General features: G+C 48.7%; 1 protein-coding gene across 2 annotated transcripts; it reads right to left on the bottom strand.

The window, feature by feature from the left end:
- Window positions 1-1154: 1154 nt before the first annotated feature.
- On the bottom strand, window positions 1155-23370 carry Gfra3 (GDNF family receptor alpha 3). 2 transcript variants are annotated; one of them, XM_060377465.1, is made up of 9 exons: window positions 23208-23370; window positions 13779-14066; window positions 13502-13564; window positions 8271-8363; window positions 6400-6712; window positions 2786-2889; window positions 2495-2629; window positions 2057-2145; window positions 1155-1862 (listed from the first exon to the last, which is right to left on the bottom strand). In XM_060377465.1, exons 1-9 carry the CDS (start codon window positions 23284-23286, stop codon window positions 1773-1775), a joined length of 1254 nt encoding a protein of 417 aa, XP_060233448.1. In that variant the 5' UTR covers window positions 23287-23370; the 3' UTR covers window positions 1155-1772. The 2 variants fall into 2 exon arrangements, with proteins under 2 accessions (XP_060233448.1, XP_021509058.1); XM_021653383.2 differs by lacking the exon at window positions 13502-13564.
- Window positions 23371-25030: the final 1660 nt, after the last annotated feature.

The following is a 25030-nucleotide window of genomic DNA, read 5'->3' as shown; positions in this document are numbered from 1 at the left end:
GACCATTCTCATCTAAACCACCAAGATCATGTCTCAGACACAAACAAAACCAGGCATGGTGGCACATGCCTTTGGTCCCAGCTCTCAGCAGGCAGAGGCAGAGGCATCTCTGAGTTTGAGGTCAGCTTGGTCTACAGATGGAGTTTCCAGACGGCCAAGGTTATACAGAGAAACACTATCACAAAAAAAAAAAACCCGAACAGAACAAAACAAAAGTATATGAGTTATGGGGGGACATTTCAGAGATTAAGCACATACAAGCCAGTATGGCTGTAGACTTATAGAGTGGACATTTCACATTCAAATATAACACAGTGGTTCCAGGAGATTGGCTCATCAATTAATAGCACTTGTTGCTCTTGCAAAGGACCTGGGTTTGGTTCCAAGCACCTATCTGGTAGCTATAACCATCTGTAATTCCTATAGAGGGTTAAATGAACCAATGTGTGTTCTTAAAAATAATATGCATTAAATAGTATTTGCCACACAGTATAAGCTCAATAAATGAAAGTCAGTGTTAGAATTTCTTGCTGCATTTATCACACTGTTGTTTTTTTCTTGACTGTCTTATCTGTGTCCCTACTTCGGTATGTGAGAGGTTTGAAAATAGAGTCTGAGTCTTGCTACCTCAGAACCTCTTCCATCTAGCACAGTGTCCTACAGAGTCAGGACTGATTCAATACCCTTTGAAAGAGTAAGTGAGTGAGTGAGTGAGTGAGGAAATGAATGAATGAATGAATGAATGAATGAGCGAACACTCACATCTCTATAAAAATACTGTTCGGCTACTCTGCATGGGTAGATGTGTCCTTACTCCAGTAGGATTACATTCAGCCTCTGCTTTCTTCTAGGCCTATTGCAATCTGGAACAGATCAGTAACGCAAGGGTCCAACCGATGCTGGGTTGGCCGAGGGCCTCCTCAGCTGCACTGGTAGATGCCAGGCAGGATCTCAGGGTCACCTAGAGCTGGGATGGGTACTATTTTTCTTCCAGCTCTGTGTCAAGAGAGGCTGAGAGACTTGCTTGAAGTCGCACAGCAGTTACCAGTAGTGCTGCTGCGTCTCTTCATCACCCTGCTGGTGCCCTCGTGCCTGTGACACACCACTAATTGTGTAAAACTTACAATGTAAGAAAACGGGGAAAGACCAGAGTCTTCAGTCAAAACGTTTAATCATGACATAAGGGGCCAGGGGCGCTTGGGGACAGTAGTAGGCGTTAAGCAAGACCCAAAGGCTTTAGCTCTTCATGCCCAAATGTTCAGAGTTGCCTGGCAAAGCAGTGAAGACAACAGGTTCCCACCTTCCTCAGCGAGGGGAGGAGGGGCTGGAGCACTAGCCTTCCTCACAAAGGGACCTTCTTGCTGTGCTGCCTCAGAACCCTCAGCCCCTCCTGCCTGGAGAATGCAACAGGAATGACTGATGTATTAGGCTCTGGGTGGTCCTGGTAAAGAGGAAGAAGGGCTGGGAGGTGGAGCGAGTCCCCACCAGAATATAAGGCCAAGCTGGATAGTCCTAAGGAAAGGCAGCCTGCGCCAGAAGCAGGGGTAAGGGACTTTTGAAAACTCGCCTCCCAGGCTCTGAAGGCCACAGCCCCTTGATTCCACTAAGATCTCATCTGGAGCACACAGGAGATGCAGGAGGATGCCTGGTTGGTTCATTGATGCCGGGCTGCCCACGGCATCTTCTTCCAGGGGCTGTCATTTTCTCATTCATAACAGGCTGCAAGTCGTCTGGGTGCAGTGGAGAGAACAAAGGACCCCGGGGAAGCCCAGCTACCAGAGGGTCTGAGGCAGAATCAACGAAAGCACGAAGAATGTAAGAACGGGTAGCCTGGGCTGCGGCCTCAGAGCAGGGTGATTGTTCTGTGGAGGAAATGGAACAGTGTCAGCCCAGGGGACAGCTCCCTTTGTCACCTAAGCTGCCTTCCCTCCACGTGTGCATTAGAGGTCCCTGAAGTTCATGGCCCCTCTCCCAGCCTCTCCCTTTGTCTGCTTGGTTTGAATGTTCTCCAACTGGCGTAGGAAAAGCTTGTGGTGTATGACAGAGAAAGTCCTACCTGCTGTGGCGTCACAGAAAAAGTAGAGGCTGCCCAGTCCTGGGAGAAGAGTTGTCTGTGGAAACGCATCTTAGCTGCAATGGCCTCCACTGTGTAGAGGAGAAAAAAGGTTGGAGCAAGGTGCCGGGAAGCTTCTCAGACTCCCAGGGCAAGAGGAGGGGGGTGTCATGGGTCCCTGGGATACAGTGGGCAAGTGGGTAGGAGTTGGGGTACACCATGATGACTTGTTTTGCCTGCTAGTTCAAGTTCTGGGAGCCTAGACAGGTTGAGCGGGCAGCATGGAGGTCACTCTGGGAATGGGAGGAGTGGCCGAGGGATAGAGGGCTGGTCCCGGAAGAGGGGTGCTCTGACTAAAGAGATGGACAGGACCCATGTGGCTACACAGCTGGCTCCTCCCGTCCCTCGGCTTCAGGGCTGGGTGCGCAGGAGCATACGCACTGAGGCAGGGGTTCTGGGAGAAGGACCTTTCCAGTTGTTCACACTCATCCTGCAGGTTACCACTGCCGCGGCAGGTGCAGGCTAAGGCCACGCTAGTGTTGACCTTGCTGACGAAGTTTGGAGTCATGGCAGTTCCTGTTGGGTGAAGGAAGGGACTGTCAAGGTCTAGACAAATTCCTCTATCTTCTTCCACCTGCCTCAGGACCAAAATACCATCCTGGGTTCAGTCCCGAACTTTCCCACCTCAGAGCTGATCAGCCTGCTGACTCCCAACACATGCCCCAGCCTCACCAATCAGCCCCAGGTATGCCCGCAGACACCTGGACTGCTCAGTGGCACAGGTCCCGAGGATGTCCATAGGATGGCAGTGGGTCTGGAAGTCCATCAGGCGTGATCTGGAAGGAAGGAAGTTTCCAGGGTCCCCATTGAGGATCTTGACTTCCCCCTCACTGTCCTCCAGCTGGCCATGCCTCTCTTCAGGCCAGCTCCTTCTCTGCCTTCGGTGCCACCCCCTCACGATTCGGTTCCCACTGCCGCAGCCCCACGGACCATCGCCATGACTGTGAGCGCCACGTTCCCTCGCCATATGATCTCAGACAGCTCCTTTCAAGTTTCCTTGACTGTGAAACAGCGAGGACCGCAGCAGGACCAGGCCGAGTTTTGTGAGGGCGAAACACGAGAATGCACATAAGGCCTTTAGCATAGCGCCTGGCCCATACCAAGACACTGTGATTATTAACAGTCACCCTACATTAGAAAAGCTGGTTTTCCTAGCTTCTCCTCCTGTTGCTAGGATAAAATGCCCTGACAAAGCAGCATAGGGGAGAAAGGGTTTAGTTTAGCTCACAATTCCAGGTTACAGCCCAACATAACAAGGAAGCCACGGCAGCGGAAACGTGAAGTGGCTAGTTATATCCCCGATGCCGAGAAGGGAGAGGAGAACACACACTTGCTGGCACCCAGCTCACTCTCTCCTTCTTCATACAGTCCAGGACCCCAAGCCCAGGAAATGGTGTCATTCACAGTAGAGGGTCCTCCACACCGAATACTGTAATTAAATGTAACCCCAGGACTAGGGATGGATGGCTCAGCAGTTGAGAGCAGTAGCTGCTTTTCTAGAGGACAGGGCCTCTTAGCACCCACATGTGGCTGACGACCATCCTGTTCCAGAGTGTCAGATGCCCTTTTCTGGCTCCCAGGGTACCAGGCATGTACATGGTACACATACATACACGCAGACAGACAAAACACATATGATATCAAAATCAGTAAATATTTAAAGCAAACAAACAAAACCACCTAACTATCATAACAGTTGTCTTTAGGTGCCAAAATTGTGAGTGTGTCCTTCTGTATACATTTCTCCAGTTTGAAGTGCATTTTGCCTTGTGCTGGGTTATTTGTTTAGTTCTCTGTTACTCCTGCTCAGCTAGGAACTCCTTGAAGGCAGGGCCAGTGTTTTACTCTTTTCAGAATGTGTGAGATGATAGCAATGGCTGCCAGAACAGTAATCATCAGGAGCACAGAACGGTGAAGACTAAGTCACATTCCTGTCTTCGAAGCCAAGTTAGAAATCTGACTTGAGACGGGCACACGCCTTTAGTCCCAGTACCCGGGAGGCGGAGGCAGGTGGATCTCTGTGAGTTCGAGGCCAGGCTAGTCTACATAGGAAGTTCCCAGTCAGCCAAGCCTACATAGAAAGATCCTATCAATAAAAAGAGAAGAATAACAGAAAAGAAACCAGACTCTCTACATAATAAACCTTGAACATGTTATTTCACTTCTTTATTCTATGATTTGCTCATCTGCAAACTGAGGATGATACAAAATAGTAACAGCAACTATCTTATTTGTAGGTTTCCTGGGAGGCTTAGACAAGAAAATACTAAGTATTTAAAGTGGCATCAAGTTGGTAAGAAGTGGCTGGCAACGTTAGTATTATTATTGAGAGCTCCAAGCCCAAGCTTTTTAAAAAAGATTCATTTATTTTAGGCGTATAGGTGCTTGCCTACATGTATGTCTGTACAGCGTGTGTGTGCCTGGTGCCATGGAGGCCAGAAGATGGAGATCCCCTGGGACTGGAGTTATAGATGATTGTGGGCCATCGTGTAGGAGCTGAATTCAGATCCTCCGTGGCGGCCTCAAGGCTCTTTACACCTGAGACATCTCTCTAGCCCCTCACCTGGGATTTAAGCTAGGTCTGACTTTGAAAACGTCTTGCTCATACCTGTCCTGCCTTCATGGGAAATTACATATGAAGTAAGATACATGCCATGTCTGGAAAACTCAAGACACAAATGTGTCTATCTTTGTTGTCTGGATAGAAAATGTCTGGCAGAAAATGCTCTCCAGAATACAGTAACAGGATATTGAGTGATGTTTTGACATATTTTTATTAACATATATTAATTATGCATAATAACGGGCTTTGTAGTGACAGTCTCATTCCACTTTTAATTTTCGTCTTTTGAGACAGTCTTGCTGTGTTTTCATGATGGTCTTAAATTTCCTCCTGCCTCAGGCTTCTAAGGTTCTATGAGGTGTCTGCAAGAGCAAGGATAGCAATGCTGACCTCATGGGACTCTGGTCAGAGTTAAGTTGCTGGGTGTGCTCAGCCTCATGGGGGAAAGCAAGGCTCAGTGACTGCCTGTGTTTGGTAAGAACTTGATTGTGATTTCTTTCTAAGGTTTGGGTTTTTCTGAGACAGGGGCTTATACAGCCCTTGCTGGCCTCAAGTTCAGGATGTATATGAGGATTTTTAAAATTCCTGATCTTTCTCCCTTGGCTTCCAAATGCTAAGAGTTCAGATGAGAGCCACGATCCTGGGTTGGAATTTTATTTCTTTTTAAATTTTGTTGTTGCTGTTGTTTTATTTCTGTTTATTTTGAGACATGCTTTCTCTGTATAATCCTGGCCGTTCTGGAAATGCTCTGTAGACCAGGCTGGCCTTGAACTCACAGGGACTGGCCTGCCTCTGCCACCTGGGGATGAGAGCACAATTCCCTGGGGTCACTTCTCACCCACCACCTTGTTGAGACACAGCCTTTCTTCTCTCTGCAGCTGCCTGCTCTTGGCTGTCCTGGAAGCTTTTGGGAGTTCTCCTGTGTCTGCCTCCCAGCTGTAGGAGTACTGGGACTACAGATGCAAACCATTACATCCCAGGGCTGCCTAGCACTTGGGAGGCAGAAACCCCCCCCCCCATGCTCTGAGTTTTAGGCCAGCCTGGTCTACATAGTGAGTTCCAGGACAGCCAGGGCTATAGAGAGAGACCTTGTGTCACAAAAACAACAACCAAAACAAAAGCAACAAACAGAAAAAAAAAGAAATAAAGAAAAGAAAAAGAAACAAAGAAGCAAAAGTTAAAGAAAAGAGCTTCTAGAGCCTGAGATATGAAGTCACCTAACAACAGGAAGTCTGAAGACCTAAGGTCCCTCCCTAACCCACCACCTACTTAGAGGGAGAAGAGAGTTGACCTTCCACCTCCATAAGTACACTCAGACTCTGTGAGGTTTCAGGACTACCCCATCTCCTTCACCTCACTAAATAAATGAATAATAGATGTAGGGTGTTGGGTTGTTTTGTTTTTTTTAAAGCAGGGTTCTCACTTTGTGCCCTGGTTGGCCTGGAACTCACTAAGTTGACCAGGCATTTAGAAGGTAGGGGGAAAAGGATCGAAAGAGTTCAGGGCTATATGAGACCTTGTTTCAAAAAATTAAATTAAATTAAAAAATAATAAAATAAAATAAAATAAACGCACTCAGGAAATTGAGAGGAAAACTTAGGCCATATGATGTAGGGGTCAACCTGGGCTACATACAGAAAGGAGGGAGGAAGGGCGGGAAGCCAGACCCCGGACACCTTGGCATACCAAACCCCTGCCCAACCTGCCCACCCCCACAGGGCACCTGCACAGAGGGTCCGAGCGGCAGAAGCCCCGCAGATCCAGGCAATTGGGGGGCACGGAAGGGAGAGCACAACTGGGGGCGATGGTGTTGCGCCGGCGTTCCCCGCAGCCCGCATCTTCCGGCGCGCAGGGACACAGCAGCAGGCCCTGAGCGTGGGACTCGGCCGCCTTCTCAAAGAAGGAGCGCAGCTGGGCGAGGCAGAGGTGGCGCTGGCAGCGAAGCCCTGAGCAGGCCTCCCCGTAGGCCTTGCGCAGGCGGTCACACTTGTCGTTAAGAGTACACAACATGGCAAATTTGAGGCAGAGGTCCGAGTCTGTGGGGAGAGTAGCACCAGGTCACCAGGCGGAGTCTCGTTAGGAAATTCAGTAAACCCCTCCTGTGACAAGTAGATGAGGTGGCAGAAAGGAAGGACTGTTCTGAATTAAGCCACCTCTAACTCTTCTTGTACAAACCCTGTCTGGCTCCCTGTCCTCATCTTGTCTGGTGAAATGCTCGTCATAGTCATCACCACCGCTGCTGCTGTGGTCGTCATCATCATCATCCACCATCCACATACATCTAACACCCACTCATTTATTTGTCACGCAAGCAGCAGGCAACTCAAATAAACAAAACGGTTCCCTGCTCCTAGGCAGTGAGAGCTGCTGTGGGAATCACAAATCAGAGAGCTTTCAGACGGCTAAAACACAGGCAACCAAATTTTAGTTAGGTTTGGCTGGGGCCTTTCTGTTCTGTTCAGGGTTTTGTGTTTGAGAAGGACATTTTCTTTTTTAAAAATTGTGTGTATGTGTTGTATGTGTGTGTATGTATGTATGTATGTATATGTATGTAGCCCAGACATGGCCACATAGTGAGAACTTGCCAAAGGAAGGAAGGAAGGAAGGAAGGAAGGAAGGAAGGAAGGAAGGAAGGAAGGAAGGAAGGAAGGAAGGAAGGAAGGAAGGGAAAGAAGGAAGAAGGAAGGAAGGAAGAGAGAGAGAGAAAGAAAAAGAGAGAGAAAAAGAAAGATGTGTGTGTGTGTGTGTGTGTTTTAATTCTTCCAGGCATATGATATACTCATATAATTTCAGTATTTGGAGGAAGAACATGAAAGAGCAATTCTTCAAGGTCAAAACCCAGGACATCCTGAATTTAAAAACACAGGGACAACTATACAATAAATCTTATATCTTAAAATGCAGTGCCTTATGTATTCTTTGGGGTTTTGTTTGTTTGTTTGTTTTTTAGATAGTTAGCTCAGGGTGGCCCAGAACTCCTTCTGTAGCCGAGGATGCCCTTGAACTCTGATCGTCCTGCTGCTACTTCTCAACAGCTTGCATTAAGGCACATACTGCCCTACCCAGCTGTGCATTTGAATACTCTCTCTCAGTTAGTTCACAGCCTCGTTGTCCTGGAGAAAAAAAAATGTGCATCAGAGCGTCTCCTGGACGGTGGCTTCCACCCAGAGTGACCCCTGTGAGGAATGAGACTCCTTTTTTCTGCCCAGTACCTCACCCACTCCATTAGAATGGTTGATAACAAGCATTTTCATAGTCCTTGGGGACTTTTGAAAAAAACCTACTTTCCTGCCACCTTAAATGTGGGTAAATACTCCATTTCAGCGTGCTGCCGCCACTGCCACTCCTACATGCCCTTCCTGAGGACCTGGGGCCCTAATGGGCTCTGGAGGTTTCCCTAGTAACTGCTGCTTTTTGATGATTCCTGTGAACAAAGACCACGCACCGCACCGCACAGCAGCTCAGACTTCCATCCTGATACAGCAGGCTGGAAACTCCTCCCCTGAAGTCCCCCCCACCCCAGTCTGTGCTCCCCTCCCCTCCCTTCCTCTCCCCTCCCCTCAGAGCCCAGGCCCAGCCGCTCTTTCCCCACACCTGGTTTAAGCATGTTCAGCTTGCTGAGATTCATTTTCCAGGGTTTGCTGGTCACTGTGTCTTCATAGGGGGAGACATCCAACTCGTAGTCACCTGGAGAGAACAGGGAGGTGTGTGCATGCCAAGGACAAAGGCTTGGGAAGTGGAGCAGGGAGGCCTGAAGCTGCCGGGTCAGCCTGCAAGGCCTCGTGGAGCAAAAGAAAAGACATGACCTCTCCCTACAGAGAAAGCTGCAAGCCATACAGAGACCGGAATAAGTCAGTCGTGAAGGTACAGCTTAGGCCCGATGAATAAACATAAGAGAAGAATTAAGAGCTACCATTAAGCACACTGGATCCCAAGCACACACAAGGGCACAAGCACACTCACAGCTCACTCCATCCCTCCTACAAGTCCTTGAGAAGGTGAGAAGAAGCCGAGAATGAGAGGCTAAGTGACCTGCTTGGATTCACGTTCGCTTAAGAAGGGGAGCCGGGCTAGGCATGGTGGTGTATACCTTTCACATCAGTACTGTGGGACAAGGAAGGAAGGTCTCTACGATGCAGAGGCCAGCCTGGGCTATACAGCAAGTTCCATGCCAGCAAGAACTATAGAGCAAGACTTTGTCTCAAAAGAGGGGAGAGGGTTGGCTATAAAATATACACCCATTCCAGAATATCTGCTCCTAAGTATAGACATTGCCTGTGGGCACACAATCAAGCAAGGAGATGTTTTCTCTTGCCGTTAGGGAAGGGACAGGAATGGATGTTGTTCTAGGCTTAACCATTCACCGTGGAGACACATGACGCAGCACAAAAACGGAAGTGAGGCCAGGTCCTGAGTTGGACCAAAATGAGAAAAACCAGAGGAAGAAAAGACACAGTGACCTCACAACCAACACATTTCTCCCGGTCATCCCATGGACTATGGGTTACTGAGGGGGGAATTAGTTAGGTTGTAAGCACAGTGGGTGTTTAATAAAAGCTAATTGATAAGTTTCCCTGGGGTCTGTGGATGCAGTTGAGTTGTTAGGGGGCTTGCCTGCCATGTACAAAGCCAGCAGCACTGAGAATAAACTAGGCAATACCGGCATTCAGAAAGGGGAGGCAGCACAGCAAGAGTTCATGGTCATCCTTGGCTACACCGAAAATTAGAAGCCAGCCTGGGTACATGAGACCCAGTCTCTAAATCAGTCAATCCATGAATCAATCATAAGAAAAAGGTGAGCTTGCTGGGTGCCACCCACCAGGTCTTGGTAAATGCATCTTGAGGACTGGAGGAGTGTGGGTGATGTCACACTAACAGGAAGACCTGGGAGCTCCTAAAGGGGAAGCAGGAAGTGGGAGAAGCCCAGAAAATGTCTCTGGGGAAGATGGAAAAGAGAAACAATTGGGCAGAGGAGTGGAAGGCAGGAACAAGGAATGTTATAGATGATGTCATCACTTCCGGTTACTGCCCATCGCCCGAGCCTGCGGGAGCATGACGCCTCCCACCTGTTGCCGTGGGACTTGCATGTCACCTGTGCGAGGAAGACACATGCTCAGCCCAGTGGTGTCAGGCTTGCTTTGGCCTATGAAGTGTAGGCAAAAATGATGTCAACCACACTGGAGCAGAGGTTTTAAGAACCATTGCATGGTTCTGCTGTTCCTCCTTTCTCTCTGCCAGCCTGGGTCCTCCATGGAGACCAAAGGTAGAACAAAGTTAGCTATTGGGAGCTGGCATCAGATGCAATACAAGCAAGAAATACATTTTCCTTTTAAAAAGCCAGTGGTCTGGAGGAGGGCTTGTTGGAACTGCAGCTTAACTTGGAAAACTCCTGTTTATGACGGCCTGGGGAGGGCTGGCAGTGTGGCTCAGTGGTGGAGTGATTGATAACAAGGGTGAGGCCCTGGGTTAGATCCTGAGCACCAGAAAAGGAAAAAAAATCAACTAGGAGGAGAAAAAGAAAGGTGCAGTTAGTATGTAGAAATAGATTCCTATAGTAACAACATTTTCCAGATGTGTGGCTTTGCTCTGTGACTGGACAGTGGGAGGAAAGGAGGCTCTTAGGGAGGGCTAGAGGATTGGCAGGCCCCATTGACGAAGCTCTTGGTAAAACTGTTACCTGCAACAACTGGGAAGATGACATATGAGGAAGATGATGACTGAGTTCGTACTTTTAGGGGAAGAACCTGAGATGAAGGGGTCTAGGGCCATGTATTGAGTATGCATGTGTGTAAGAGTGTGTGTGTGTGAGTGTGTGTGTGAGTGTGTGTGTGAGTGTGAGTGTGAGTGTGTGAGTGTGTGTGTATTTGGAAGCCAGCTCTGGATATCTGCCTGTCCCTGCACCCCAGCACTATTAAGGCCTCCGTGCCCAACTTTGAACGTGATGCTGGTAATCCAAGTTATTGGCTATGACTGGCAAGGTGCTGAAAGAAAAATGGAAGCTCAGAAAAGAGCTGTCCAGTTCAGCCTAAAGTGAGAGAACTATCCACTTCTGAGGCAAATGTAGGATGCTTGCTTAAGGCCAGGAGTTCTAGACCAACCTGGGCAGCATAGTGTGCTCTCATCTCCAATAACAACAACAACAAAAACAATAACTGAGCAGTGGTCAGTTAAAGTGCTTGCTGTGCAAGTATGAGATCTGAGCTTGGATTACCAGCACCACATTCAAAGTTGGGCATGGAGGCCTTAACAGTGCTAAGGTGCAAAGACAGGCAAATACCCAGAGCTGGCCTCCAAATACATACACACACATACACACACACTCACACACACACTCTCTCTCTCACTTACTCATACACACACACACACACACACACACACACACAACTGCTGGCCTCCAAATTCACATGCACACACTCCAGTTGGACAAATATACTTAGGAGAAAAGAAATAAAAAGATTAAAGCAGTGATTCTCTCATGGAGGCCTGACAAAGGAAAGAGACTTTTGTTTTGTTTTGTTTTGAGACAGGGTTTCTCTGTATATCTCTGGCTGGCCTGGAACTCATTCTGTAGAACAGGCTGGCCTTGAACTCACAGATATGTAGCTGCCTCTGCCTCCTGAGTGCTGGGATTAAAGTCATGTGCCACCACCACTCAACTCTGGCAACAAACTTTTAATTAGGTTTAGAAGGAAGTGCATGTCTTAAATTATGGAAAAGGCTACTGGGTGCACAAGATGGCAGAAATTAAAGATATAAAAAGCCATTATGTGTTGCACAGCCAAGAGCTACCAATCTGTATTAAAAGAGACTATGAGACTTAAACTCCCTCACATCCTCCAGGCAGGAAACAGTCTGAGAATATTGCTTAGTCCCCAAGGAGGCTGCAGTCTCTCACGCCCATTTTAACCATGGCCAAAGAGAATAATAGAAAAGCAAGAACCTGGCAGAGGGCTGGCCAAGAGCCCTAGAGAACAATGGACAGGGCAACTCCTCCCCTAAAGCAAAGGCATCCTTCCTCCTCCTGGGCATGAGGACTTTCAACATGTGCCATGAGTCGGCGTGTGCCAAATGCCTCCATCGGTGTACTTTTTAGAAGCTTTACTTGTGTCTCAGTCTGTCTCCTCACCGCACACTGAGTATGTATGGAAGTCAGGTCACTGGTCTCTTCAACTTACAGGTTTCTAGATCCAGAGGAGTCGGCTCCAGACCCAGCAGAGAGAATCCCATGAGCCAGGACATATGCCCGTGTTCTCTGCACTCAAAGGTTGACGGCAGGAGGAACACAGGGCAGAGGCCAGTCTCAGCTTAACCCCTGGGGCAAAAACATAATGGTCTCCAAGTGCCAGAGAGGGTGTTGGCTCCCCTGGGACTAGAGTTCCAGTCACAAGCCGACTCCTGGCTGCTGGGTGTTGGGGGCTGCTGGGTGCTGGGATTTAAACGTGGGACCTCCGGAAGAGCGGCAGTGCTCTTACCTGCTGAGCCAGCTCTCCAGCTTCCCTCCCCATCCCCCCTTTCTTTTTTTGAGACAAGGCCTCACCCCAGCCTGGGACTCATCAAGCAGGCTCAGCTAGCCAACATTCTCCAAGGATCTGCCTATCTGCTTCCCCAGCCCTAAAATTACAAATGTCTCTCGCTCTCTTGTTTTGTTTTTCATGTGGGCTCTGAAATCACCTTAGCTCAAGGCTGACTGAGCTACCTCCCTAGCTGTTTTTGTTTTCTTCACTGTCCTCAGATATGTGGGGATCCTCCCACCTCGGTCTCTTTTTTTTTTTTTAATAATTTATTTAATTTTATTTTATGTGCATTAGTGTGGAGATGTCAGATCCCTTGGAATTGGTGGTACAGACAGTTGTGAGCTGCCATGTGGGTGCTGGGAATTGAACCCAGGTCCTTTGGAGGAGCAGATAGTGCTCTTAACCACTGAGCCACCTCTCCAGCACCCACCTCGGTCTCTTGAGTGCTGGGATTACAAACATCTGTGCTCAACTATGGAGGTTTTGCTACTACAACACAGTCCATTAAAAGCTGACTAGTAAACTCGGTGGTGGCGGCTCACAACTTTGATCCCAGCACTCAGGAGGCAGAGGCAGGCAAGTCTCTGAGTTTGAGGCCAGCCTGGTCTACAGAGTGAGTTCTAGTATAGCAAGAACTGCCCAGAGAAACCTGGTCTTCAAGACCAAAATGCAAATAATTAATCAATTAAAATTTAGTTGATTTAATTAGTTAATTAATTAATCAAAAATTATTTAATAAATCAATTGAAAAATTGACAAGCAGAGACAGGGGCCTATGGAAAGAGGCAGTTGTGAATCTTCTGCCTGGCTCCCTCTGTGCCTGCTCTTTCACTGTCTCCTGTCTGGTTAGGGACAGCCTTTCCGTTAAAGACTGTAATGATGTGCTGTCTTCCCCTCTCTCTGAATCAGTAGGTTCCAGGAAGTTCTGAGCCTGTTTCTGAGCTGAGACGCTTTCCTCACTTTCCTGCCCTAGGAGCTCCTCAGGCTGGGGTTCTCTGTGGTTTAGAGCTTGTGAAGAAGGAAATCCAGGTAAGAAAGTGGACATAAGGGGCCAGCAAGATGGTTCAGCAGGTGAAGGCACTTGCCACCAAGCCTGGGAGAATGAGTTTGAGTCTCAGAACCTACACTCTGGAGAAAGAGAACCAACTCCACAAAAATGTCCTCTGACCTCCACACACACACACCCTGGCATGCATAGGAACACATCTGCACATATGAATAAATAAATAATTTTTGAGACAGGGTTTCCCTGTATAGCCCTGACTGTTGTAGAGCAAGCTCTATGGACCAGTCTGGCCTCGAGAGACTCACCTGCCTCTGTCTCCCAGCTGCTGAGATCAAAGGTGTGCGCCACCGTGCTCAGCTGGAAATATTCTTAAAAGAAAGGTAGAAGTAGGTAGAGGAAAGGGCAAAGTTTGAAGGACCCAAGAAGATAATGCCAAATTTCCCCTCCATCTCTTACTGATGCCACATGCAAAACTCCATTCGTCCCCACCAAAATTAACCATATGGCTGTCCTACACCACCGAGAAATGACTTCCCCAAATCCACCCTTGTGACGTAGTCCCCTCTAGGAGAGCGGCCTTACCAAGGCTTCGGGCAGGGTGGACGGTCCAATAAATGTTCAGACAGGTAGCTTGGTGCTTCATGCGCCGGTGGCACGTGCAGCCCATCAGGGAGCTGTTCCTGAGTTGTTGTGCTGCCTCGAGGCAGTCCGGAGACAGGGCAGACTCCTCGAAGGGCAGTGGGGTGCTCACACCTGAGGTGCAGGAAGCCAGGCGGTGGTAGGCAGCCTTGCAAGCGGGATTAGCCTGGCATTTCTTTCTGGCTTGGATACAGCTGTTCATAAGCCTGTTCTCTGTGGGAAGGAAGTCTCCTGCAAAGATAGAAATCAAGTGAGGCCACAAAAGCTGCCTGGGAACAACACCAAGTCACGAGGCAGGGTAGGGGAGAGTCCAGACAAAAACCACAAGAAAACTCTAGGGTGTCTATCACAAAAGCCCTTTAAGGATAAGTGTGGAGGGGGCTGAAGAGATCAGCAGCTAAAAGCACTGGCTGCTCTTCCAGAAGACCCAGGTTCGACTCCCAGAACCTATAGATGGTGGCTCATGGCTGTCCCTAACTCCAGTGTCAGAGGATCTGTCACCCTCTTCAAGGCACTGGGCACATGTGGTACAGCACCCAAAACACTCATATACATAAAAAACCAAGATATGTCTGCATCATGCTGTCGGCACCCATGAAAGAGCTGTTCCCGAGTGTGTGTGTGTGTGTGTGTGTGTGTGTGTGTTTAAGAGGCATGGAGATAAAACAGCCAACAGGACTGCAGTTGTCCCAATATACAGACAAGACCCGAGGAGAGATGAGGATGTGACGAAAGAGGTTGCTCAGCCTCCAGGAGGTCAGAGGAGGCAGCTACCTGGAAGTAAAGTTAATGATCCTTCCGGAAACGGGAAAGGTTGACCGTGGGCAGAGCCATGCCATAGGCAGGGCTCTCCCCATAACCAGAGGGTTGGCAGTTGTATGGCAGTACCGAATTAAAGCCAGCAACAAGTCCGAGTCTTTGCTATGAAACGTTTACGGTAGACTGCTAAGACAGCTCAGTGGCTAAAGGTGCTGGCCCCCGAGCCTGAGGGCCTGAGCACAATCCCTGAGAGCCAGGCAGTGGAGGAGAACCAACTCTCAGGAGCTGGGCTACGGCACACATGCCCCCCACAAGTAAATAAAACATAGTTTTTAAAGTGTGTGTGGGGGGATTTGACCCACTTATTTGCTCGGAAATACCAAGGCCGGTTGCAGTCCAGTCCTTGGAGAAGCTCTCAGACTCGGCGTGCCCACCGTGCGTCATGGCAGAACACTTCCCGCCAGTCCTTTAGAGCAGTGGTTCTTGGCCTGTGGGTCTAGACCATTTTGGGGATCAAATGGGTCACCTATCAGACATCCTGCACATTAGGCTTTTATGTTACAATTCCTAACAGCAGCAAAATTACAGTTATGAAGTAGAAACAGGATAATTTTACCGTGGAGGGGTCAGCACAGCATGAGCAACTGTATGAACGGTGCAAGCACCGAGAAGGTTGAGAACCACTGGTTTAAAGGGACAGTGTGGGGCTGGAGAGATGGCTTAGTAGTTAAGAGCACTGGGTACTCGTCCAGAGGACGTGAGTTCAATTCCCAGCACCGACGCGATAGCTCACGACCATGTGTAACTCCAGTCCTAAGGGATCCAACACCGTCTTCTGGCCTCCTCCAGCACCAGACACACTTGTGGGGCAGAGACACGCATGCAGGCAAAACACTCATATCCTTAAAATAATAAAATAAACAAATCTAAAAGTTAAATGTTCTGAACCCAGGACACTTTTTAAAAATTAAGTGAAAAACTTAGCAATCCTCATTAATTCTTTCCTTCCATTGCTATCCTGTGTCCAGAAAGCCCTCTTGGCTCAACAACTAATCTGGAATCTGTCTACCGTCTTCCTAGACCAGGTCTTCCTACAGCCCTCCTTGATTGCATCTTCCGAGTCCATCCTCTCTCTCTCTCTCTCTCTCTCTCTCTCTCTCTCTCACACACACACACACACACACACACACACACACATATATCTTTTTAGCGATCCCCTTTTGTAGGCTAGAAAACCTTTTATTAAGGTAAAATCCACACAGCATAAACTTTACCCTCCTCAAAAATTGTCTGTTATGAAGGGCGTGTGTGCTACGGTCAGAAATCTGGAACTCTCGTTCAACATGTAGGTCCCAAGAACTGATCTCAGGGCATCAGGCTTGATGGTAAGTACCTCTACCCCCTGAGCTGCCCTGCCAGCCCCCAGATTTACCTTCTTCTTTATGTGTGCGTGCGTGTGCGCGACTGTGTTGCCCATGGGGGCCAGATGGGGATTTGGGTATCCCAGAAGCAGCGTTTGACAGTTGTGAGCCTCCATGTAGGTACTAGTCATCTCTCAGAGCAGCAAAGTGATCTTAACCATGGAGCCAAGTCTCCAGTCCTGCTGTGTACAACTGTGGGCGGTGGTGGTGGAAACGACTAAATTGTTTTCCACAGAAGCTACACTTTCAGATGGCCACAATGGAGCTGCGAAGATTCTGGCTCCTCGTCAGACTTAGCAAGTCTTGTTATTCTCCATTTTTGTTTCTATTACGGCTATCCTCATGGGCGTCAAGTATTATCACGTTGTGGCTTTCATTTGCATCTCTCTAATGACTAAGGTTGCTGAGCGTATTTTTATGTGCTTGTTAGCCACTTGCATGCCCTCAGTAATAAACTGAAGAATAGTACAGGAAAGGTCCATGAATAAAAGATGTATAGAGAAATGAATTTTATAAATGGCGTACTTCTATGTACCCAGCATCCTAGCAAAGACACAGAACATTATCCATGGCCCAGAAGTCCTCGTCTAAGCAACTACTTGTTGCTGTTGTTTCGGGTTTGTTGTTGTTTGTTTTGGTTTTTGGTTTTTCAAGACAGGGTTTCTCTGTGTAGCCTTGGCTGTCCTGGACTCACTCTGTAGACCAGGCTGGCCTAACGGCATGGACCACTGGCTTTGAAAGCTTTCAAGTTTGTCTTTGAAAATTAGTATCTTATTGCTAACCCCAGAGATCAGTTTTATTTTCAGTCACTTGATATGTGTGTTTTTGCATCTTGGCATGTATGCATTCGAGTATGTTTATTTTCGTGGTCTGTTGCCCATGTATTACCTACACAAATGTGCAGGACATGTGCCTATCCATGCGCACACATGAAGAAGCCACAGAAGGACACAGGTGTCTTTCTCTGTTCTTTGCCTTGTGGCTTTGCTGGGCCAGAAGCTCACCTCTTTGGCTAGGCTGGCTGACCAGCAAGCTCTCACAGTCTACCTGTCTCTGTCCTACAGCGCCAGGATTATAGGTATATACAGCCGTGACTGATTTTTTTGGGGGGAGGGGGTTCGAGACAGAGTTTCTCTGTGCATAGCCCTGGCTGTCCTGGACTCACTTTGTAAGCCACTACCCTGGCTCTGACTTTTATTTATGTATTTATTTATTTATTTTTTACTGTGGGTACTAGAGATTCAGACTCGAGTCCTCATGCTTACCAAGTGATCACTGCTACCTACTGAGGCACCTCTCTAGCTCTTTTTGTGTTGTTTCCTCTTTTAAACAGCCTTGCTAAGGGTCCCAGTGTAGCGCAGGAGCTCAAGCTGGCCTTGAATTCGCTATCCTCCCTCCTTCCTCAGACTCCTGAGTGTTGAGATCACAGGTGTGAACCACGATGCGTGACATAGCTTCTTTTGCTCAGTAATATATTTATGAAGTCTACCAATAGTGGAGAGGATTTGTCGATTGCAAAATCCATGAAAGGTAACAGTAATGGTAAATAACTGTGAGGCTTTCTTTCTCTTCTCTTCTCTTCTCTTCTCTTCTCTTCTCTTCTCTTCTCTTCTCTTCTCTTCTCTTCTCTTTTCCTCCTCTCTTCTCTTCTCCTTTCTTCCCCTCCCCTCTTCTCTTCTCCTTTCTTCCCCTCCCCTCCCCTCCCCTCCCCTTCCTTCCCCTCCCCTTCTCTTCTACTAGAGTCTTGTTCTGTAGCCCAGCATAGGCTGGCCTGGAGACAATCCTCTCACGTGTGAACCACCACAACCATTTAAAAGTCCGTGCTTGTTTTTTGAGAGAGAGCCTCAGATACTCGAGGTTGGCTTCAGACTCTCCGTGTAGTGGAGGATGACCTTGAACCTCTGATACTCCTGCCTCCACTTCCCCAGAACTGAGATTACAGGCATGCGCCACCATGCCCATTTTAGAAGCCTTGTCTGGGCAGGCAAGATGTCCTAGTCTACCAAGCCAGGACACTATTGCAGGTTGTTCTTTGACCTCCACATATGTGCCCTCCACTCCCCCACCCCCCATAAGTAAACAAACGTAAAAGATGAAACCGAAGAGGAGGAAGAGAACACGGTGGAGATGGCTCAGCTCTTAGGAGAGAAGGTCCTTTGTTCTTGCAGAGGACCTGAATTCAGTTCCCAGCATCCACACAAGACAGCTCATAACCTCTTACAACTTTGGTTCCAGGGTATTCAATGCCCTTTTCTGGCCTCCACTGGCACTTGCACTTATACACACATAGTGGGTTCCAGGACATCCAGGACTACGTAGGGAGACCTTGTGTCAAAGAGGAAAGAAAGAAAGAAAGAAAGAAAGAAAGAAAGAAAGAAAGAAAGAAAGAAAGAAAGGCAGGCTTGGGTGAAGGAGCCTTGGCTGCAAGGCAGAGCTGGTACCAGTTTCATCCCCCTGCAGCTGTGGAACAAAGGAAGTGTAAATGAAAGCCCCCCACATCCCAAGAAAAAAGATGTCAGGCATCCTGGAGACCCAGTTTTGCAACTACAAGAAGTCCTGTGATGTGAAAATGAGCCATGCTCCCAACATTAGTCATCTCCTGTGCAGGGTGTCTAGAGGAGTTCCAGACACATAGACACCTGTAAGGCAGCCAGTCAGTAGCACTGTCAAGGACCAGCCCCTCCGCAGCCCCTGACCTGGGTACCAATCCAGAGACTGTCCAGGGTTCCAGGGTATATAGGTCCAGGGCTGTGACAGCCCTCGAGCTGTGTGTACAGAGTGGATGTGAATGCGTAGAAATTTGTGTTTGCACATGCATGAATGCATGCCCACCTGTGGGGCTGCAGATATGCCTGTAGGGTGGCCCCTGACTGCTTGCAGGTTGGGTGGAGATGAGGGGTCGTTGGGTCTCACTCTGCAGCCCCAGTGGCCCCATAGAACCTCATGGCTCACATGACTCTGAAAGCCTGTCAATAAAACAGCCAGTGTGAGAGAGAAAGAGAGAGAGAGAGAGAGAGAGAGAGAGAGAGAGAGAGAGAGGAAGGAAGGAAGGGAAGAAAGAAAAGAAAAGGAAATCTTTACCAAAAGGGGGTCATGGATGTAAACAAGTCCATGAGAATTCTAGACAGATACTTATTACAAATAAGTGTAGGTTAGTGGCTGATTGAAATAAATACCTTAAGTTTCAGTGTCATTGCAGTTACTGAATTAAACACTTAACTGAACCAGGTGTTGAGTCCTAAGCCATTCCAAACGAACAAGCTCTCTCAGGACTCTTGGTGGATTCACCCACCTCTCAGGTCACAAAGAACTTGGAAGACACTTTAAATTTCAAAAGAAAAAAAAAAAAAAAAAAAAGGAGAGGTTGCTTCCTAGACTGTGACGCAGGGGTTTAATTCCGGGCAGCATCATAAACGGATACAATGCACAGATGTTTGCGTTCATTGACACATATGTTCTCTTCTTGGCTGCTGCTGGGAAACGGAATCTAGGGCCTTGTTCACGTGAGGCAAGGGCTCCAGTTCTCAGCTCTGTCCCCAGTCCTTTTTCTTTTCTTTCTTTTGCATCTTCAGTTCTGCTGATGATTGGAGATTGAACCCAGGGTCTCACCTGTGGGAGGCAAGGGCTACCAAAGGGCTGTATTCTTTTCTTTCCTTTCTAACTTTTTTCTTTCTTTCCTTATTATTGTTAGTGTGTGTGTGTGTGAGAGAGAGAGAGAGAGAGAGAGGAGAGAAAGAGAGAGGTGTGAGAGTGTGTGAATGTGTGTGTGTGTGTGTGTGTGTGAGTGTGTGTGTAAGGTCTTTCCAAGCAGCCAAGATTGGTTGGAACTTGCTCTATAGTCTAGCTGCTCTAGAACTCACTATGTAAGGTCAGTCTTGTCAAACAGACCTTCCATTTCTTCTACTTCACGGGCTAATGAGGGAGAAGTGTTGAATGTTTATCCCTGCCCCTAACATGAAGCCACATGTCAGGAGTAGTGGAGTTTCCTGGGGGGCAGCCAAGTCAGACTGATGAGTGCTCAGACCGCAGAGGCATGCCGCCCCACCAACTTTGCCTTACTCTTCAGCTACCTCCACCTAAAAGAGAGATTAATTAACGACTATTTAAAGGCCAGGTAAGCCAAGCATGGTGCACACCGGAGGCAGAGGCAGGTGGATCTTTGTGAATTGGAAGCCAGCCTGTGTACACAGTGAATTCCAGGCTAGCCAGGGCTCTGTCTCAAAACACACAAAAAGCGCGATGCTCCACAGGCATGGCAGCACGTGCCTTTCCGCAGCACTCAGCCAGGAGAGGAAAGTGTGCTCCGAGAGTTTAAGGCCAGCCGTGGTCACACAGTGAGACACTGAGAAGAAAACCTTAAGAAGCTAGATGATTTCATGGTTTTAGTTGTGCCAGTTTCTCTAGGAAGAGCGGGCACATCCAGGCTCCCCTGCCTTTAATCTTATATCCAGAGTTAAGCAATGACAACCCCATTTAAGTACCTTGTGCCTTTTAAAAACTGATTCTAACTGGATTCTTCAGAGAACAATTAGCTGTCAGCCTCTGCATTTGGACACAAGAGCCTCATCTGTTTCTCTCCAGCCTGGTTCCTTGCATGAGTACCTATTTAAGGGTGACTGAGCCAAGAAAAGTAACAAGCGTCAGGGAGGTAGTCAGTGGAGCCGCGCTCAGACTCAGAACCAGGAACTCCTGTTTCGACCTGGTTTAGAATGATTCTCAGCCCATGACGCGGCATCCCTGAGCAGGGAAAGTCCCCTTTATGTTCAGCTTGGGGTGAGCAGTGGCTATTCTCGGTAGTGAAAAACTCCCTTTCGGTCTTTGCTCACAAGCAATTGGATGTCAGCGGTGCGTACGTGTGCATCTGTGCGTGCGTGGTGTGCGTTTGCGAGAGAGTGTGCGTGTCTATGTGTGTGAATGGTGCATGTGTGTGAGTGTGTGGTGTGTGTTAGTGTGTGGTGCGTGTTTTTGCAAGAGTGTGTGTGTGTGTGTGTGTGTGTCTGCATGTGGGGTGTGTATGTGGCGTGTGTTTGTGAGAGCATGGGTGTGTGTCTGTGTGTGTGGTGTGTGTTTATGAGAGAGAGAAAGAGAGGTGTAGCATTAGGGATTAAACCCGAGGGCCTCAGGAATGAAGCAAAGCAAGTACGCTAACACCTAAGCTAGCTCCCCAGGCCCTGGGAAGGCTACTTGAGCAGAAATTATTACAAGTGTTACTGTGGACTGAACCTGTCAGTCATTCTGCTTCACCATTAATGAGGAAGGTGTCTACTGTTTACCTCTGACCCTAACAAGCAATCCTATGTTTGGACCAGTGGAGTTCCTGACGGGCAGCTGAGTCAGATGAATGAGCTCTTACACCGCACCCCCACTGCTGGCATTACAGATGTAAGCTGCTGCTCTCAGCTTTTAACGTGGGAACTGGAGATCTGGAACTCGGGGCTTCCCCAGACACATGCTACTCCCTCCCCACCCCCTGCACCTTTTTTTTTTTTTTTTTGAGACAGGGTGTTGCTAGTTATGTAGCCCAGAATATCATGGAGAGTTTTGGCAGCTCCATGCCAGACTGCTCACGACTGTCTCTCTATCATACTGCCTCTCTTGTGTGTGGTCTCTTGCTCAGGATTCCTTCCACACAGGCTAAGTTGGCTGTTTTTGTTTTGTTTTCCTAGAGCATGAGACCCACAATGAGACTCCAAGTGCCTTTTCTCATTCCTAAGGTCTTGATCATTCTTCCCGGGGATGGTGGCCTTAGGCTTCTCTTCCTTGGGGTGGAAGGACATGATTATATAGTCCCTGAACTATATAATGCCACAAAACTCTTCCTGTGGCTCAGTTATCTTCTGAGAAAGGCATGGTTCCAGGCACCTTGCTGGAGGGAAGTCCTGATGAGGAGGTCCCTACACTGATTTTATGGGAGCGGGTGTGTCTCTGACTCTTCTGCCTGCTCTTGGGACTCTTTTCCTCCTCTCGGATTGCCTTGCACAGTCTCAATATGAGGGCCTTTGCCTTATCTTATTGTATTATGTTGTCATGTTTGGTTGTTGTCTCTCGGAGGCCTGCTCTTTTCAGAAGGAAAATGGAGGGGGAGTGGATCCAGGAGAGAAGGGAGATAGGGCAGGAGCTGGGAAGAGTTGGGGGGGGGAAACTGTGGTCAGGATGTATTTTGTGAGACAAGAATCTATTTTCAGTTTTAGAAAGTGTACCAAACAAGTGAATCTCAAAAAAGAAAAGAAAGAAAAAAGACTTTAATCTCAGGACTTGGGACACAGAGGCAGGTGGATTTCTATTGAGTCTGAGGCCAGCCTTCTTTATATAGACAATTCCAGGGTAGGTAGGGCAAGATAGTGAGACCCTGCCTAATAAAAAATACAAACAAAAAACTCACAAGCAAACAAGAACTCCCGATATCCAGTGAGATTAGGGGGTGTTCAGCTGTGTGCTCTACTAGCATATCCAAAGCCTTTGGTTCCGCCCCCAGAACACCACAAACCAGGAGGCTGTGGTGGCACACATCTGTAATCCCGGCTCTTGGGAGGTGGAAACAGAAGCATTAGAAGTTCAAGGCCGTCTTATTCCTAGCCAGTTCCGGGACAGGACCGCTCCACGAGAGACTCTGTCTCCAAAATTAATTCATTAACAAGCATATCCCAGGGAAGGAAGAGAACAAGTTGGTGGTAAAATTCTCAACCACAGAAGCAGGTGACGAGGTTAGCAAATTCTAGGCAGCTCACAAGCCTATTCTGCGGCAAGTCTACGCATACTCTTTCTTTATCTGAACCTAGTTTCTGCTTCCTTCAAAGAGTTGAAGGCCACTTAGGGCCGCTGGCAGCCTCTGATCAGATTCTCCCTTCCTGGAGATGATGCTGACTTGACAGTGGTCTATTGCAGATGGTCCCATGACTGCTTTAAACGCACCTCAAAAAGGGGGAAGAAGTAGAAGCAAGGGCGAGGAGACGCTTGGGTGGCCAGGGTTTGCTAGGGCTCCACCTACAGGAGTCCACACTCTTGGATAGGCTCGGAAACTCTGGGCTTCCTACTTCACAGGTCCCCAGACTGGACAGAGGAGCGCGACCAGAAGCAGCTGGCTGCACCCCCTCTCGGCAGCAGCAACCTGCGTCCCACCACACTCTCACCTCCACCTGCCCGGCAGTCCCAGGGTTCCGGCTGAGCGAGTGCGCGGGCGACAGACACTTACCTGCTCCAAGTGGCAGCCACAGCGACAGCACCAGCAGCAGGACCAGTGGCGGAGGCGGCGGGCTCCGAGAGAGCCCCATGGCGACGTGTGGACGCCGGGTGTCCGCTCCCCGGCGCTCCGCTGCCTCCGTGCGCGGGACTCGGAAAGCTGGGCTCCCTCGGCCGGCGCCTCCCACCGCTGCCTCCCGCCCCTCCTCGTGGCGCCGCCACTCTCCCACTAGGGTCGCGGGCACCGCCCTCCAACTCTGAAGCGCCGGGCAGCATCGGAGCCTCGGGCCGCTTACCACCCCGCCACCCCACCCCCCACCCGGACCCAGAATGAGATGAGACCTCAGGGCTGCTTGGGGTCAACAGCGTGAACCACTAGTCTGCCCACCTCCTGTCTCGCTGCTGTTGAGTGTCAGAAACAAAGCACTTCTTTCCGAATCCCTCTGCCCATCCAGGAACAATAACAGCCACAAATGAAATCTTGTAACAACGCTTGAATCAACTAGCGGTGGGTGGCGGCTCACTCCCGAAATCCCAGCAGTTGATCGAAACCTGACCTCGAGGGTGAGTTGGAGACCTGTCCGGGCTACAGAGTGACACCATGTCTCAAAAAACAAACCAAAGCCAAACCAAACCAAGAAACTTTGAACCGTCACGGTTCAAGGGTATCTTGATTTCGTGTGTGTGTGTGTGTGTGTGTGCGCGCGCGCGCGCGCGCCAAGGGTAAGATTTTAGGATTACTAAAAACAAGATTTCTGAAAAATGGTCGTCACCCTGGCGAAATGACGAAGGCTAGCCTGAACTTTGCGAAATCACACTGCTCCAGAATGAAGACCCTTTGATTGAAAAGAATATTCCTTAAAAGAATATCCCTCCCACTCTACCGCTACACAGGGCAAACACTGACCAAAACTACGATGCAGCATAGTCTGTAGAGGGAGACCCTGGATGCAGTGCCCAGCATAGCACTCAGAGAAGGAGACAGAAGTACCAAAAGTTCAAAGCTGAACCAGTCTGGACTAGAGACCTTGTTCTCAATCACACCCCCTCTCCCCCAGCCCACCAACTGCCAAATCACTGAAGACAGTGACCAGAGACACCACCTAGGAGCCTATTTTCAGATGATGAGAGTTTGTGAGCAGTCTTCTGTACCAGGATTGAACTAGCCTGAAACTGTTGTGTCCAGAACACAGCATGTCACCTCTGAGGACAAGGAGAATTGTCAGGCCTGATTCCCACCAGTTTCCAGAGTAAAAACCTGACTTGGAAAGATTAGAACTAAGCAGAGTGGAGAAAGAAAAACAAGAGTAAAGGGTGATGTGAGAGATTTCATCTCCTAACCCTCCAACGTGAGCACCCCCCACCTCCCACAGCCAGACTGGCTGTGGGCCAAGAGGGAGTGTATTGTGAAGTAGAGTATAAACCTGAGATTTATTGGCTGCTTCTTCTGAATATGGCCATCCTGTTGTGGCCTCTGGGGGGCATTTGCAGATGTAATCAGCCCAGAAAGAGAGTCATCTCAACCAGGGGTGTAAATCACCCTTCACAAAGCTGGAAGAGAGACATGTGGCCCTAGATAAGAGGAGGACTGGTTTGGCCTCTGTGCCCTTGCCTCCCTTCTCCTGCCCAGGGGGGAGCTGGCTCCTGAGCTGTAATGCACTTTAAATGGAGTTTGTGCTTGCGTTTTAATCTATATCTGCCCTGCCAGTTTTACAGGAGAGCTGTGAAAGCGAACATCTGGCTACCCACACAGGGCCTGTTTGCTTCCAGCTCCACCCTCCTCTCTCAGCACCTGAGCCTTCTCTCCAGTGACATCAGGAAACCTGCAGCTGGGGA

Source organism: Meriones unguiculatus, chromosome 2 (assembly GCF_030254825.1).
Source record: "Meriones unguiculatus strain TT.TT164.6M chromosome 2, Bangor_MerUng_6.1, whole genome shotgun sequence".
In the NCBI taxonomy this organism is placed as follows: domain Eukaryota; kingdom Metazoa; phylum Chordata; class Mammalia; order Rodentia; family Muridae; genus Meriones; species Meriones unguiculatus.
Note: the sequence above shows the minus strand (reverse complement) of the source record. Positions and strands in the feature narration are given on the sequence as shown.

Bases quoted from the DNA above. Each gene is read 5' to 3' on its own strand.
- Gfra3 (XM_060377465.1), bottom strand. From the start codon at position 23,286: ATGGGGCTCTCTCGGAGCCCGCCGCCTCCGCCACTGGTCCTGCTGCTG. The intron at 14,067-23,207 runs GTAAGTGTCTGT...CTATCTTTGCAG, and splicing joins GTGGCTGCCACTTGGAGCAG to GAGACTTCCTTCCCACAGAG. The intron at 2,146-2,494 runs GTGCGTATGCTC...TCCTCTACACAG, and splicing joins CTCCCAGAACCCCTGCCTCA to TGGAGGCCATTGCAGCTAAG.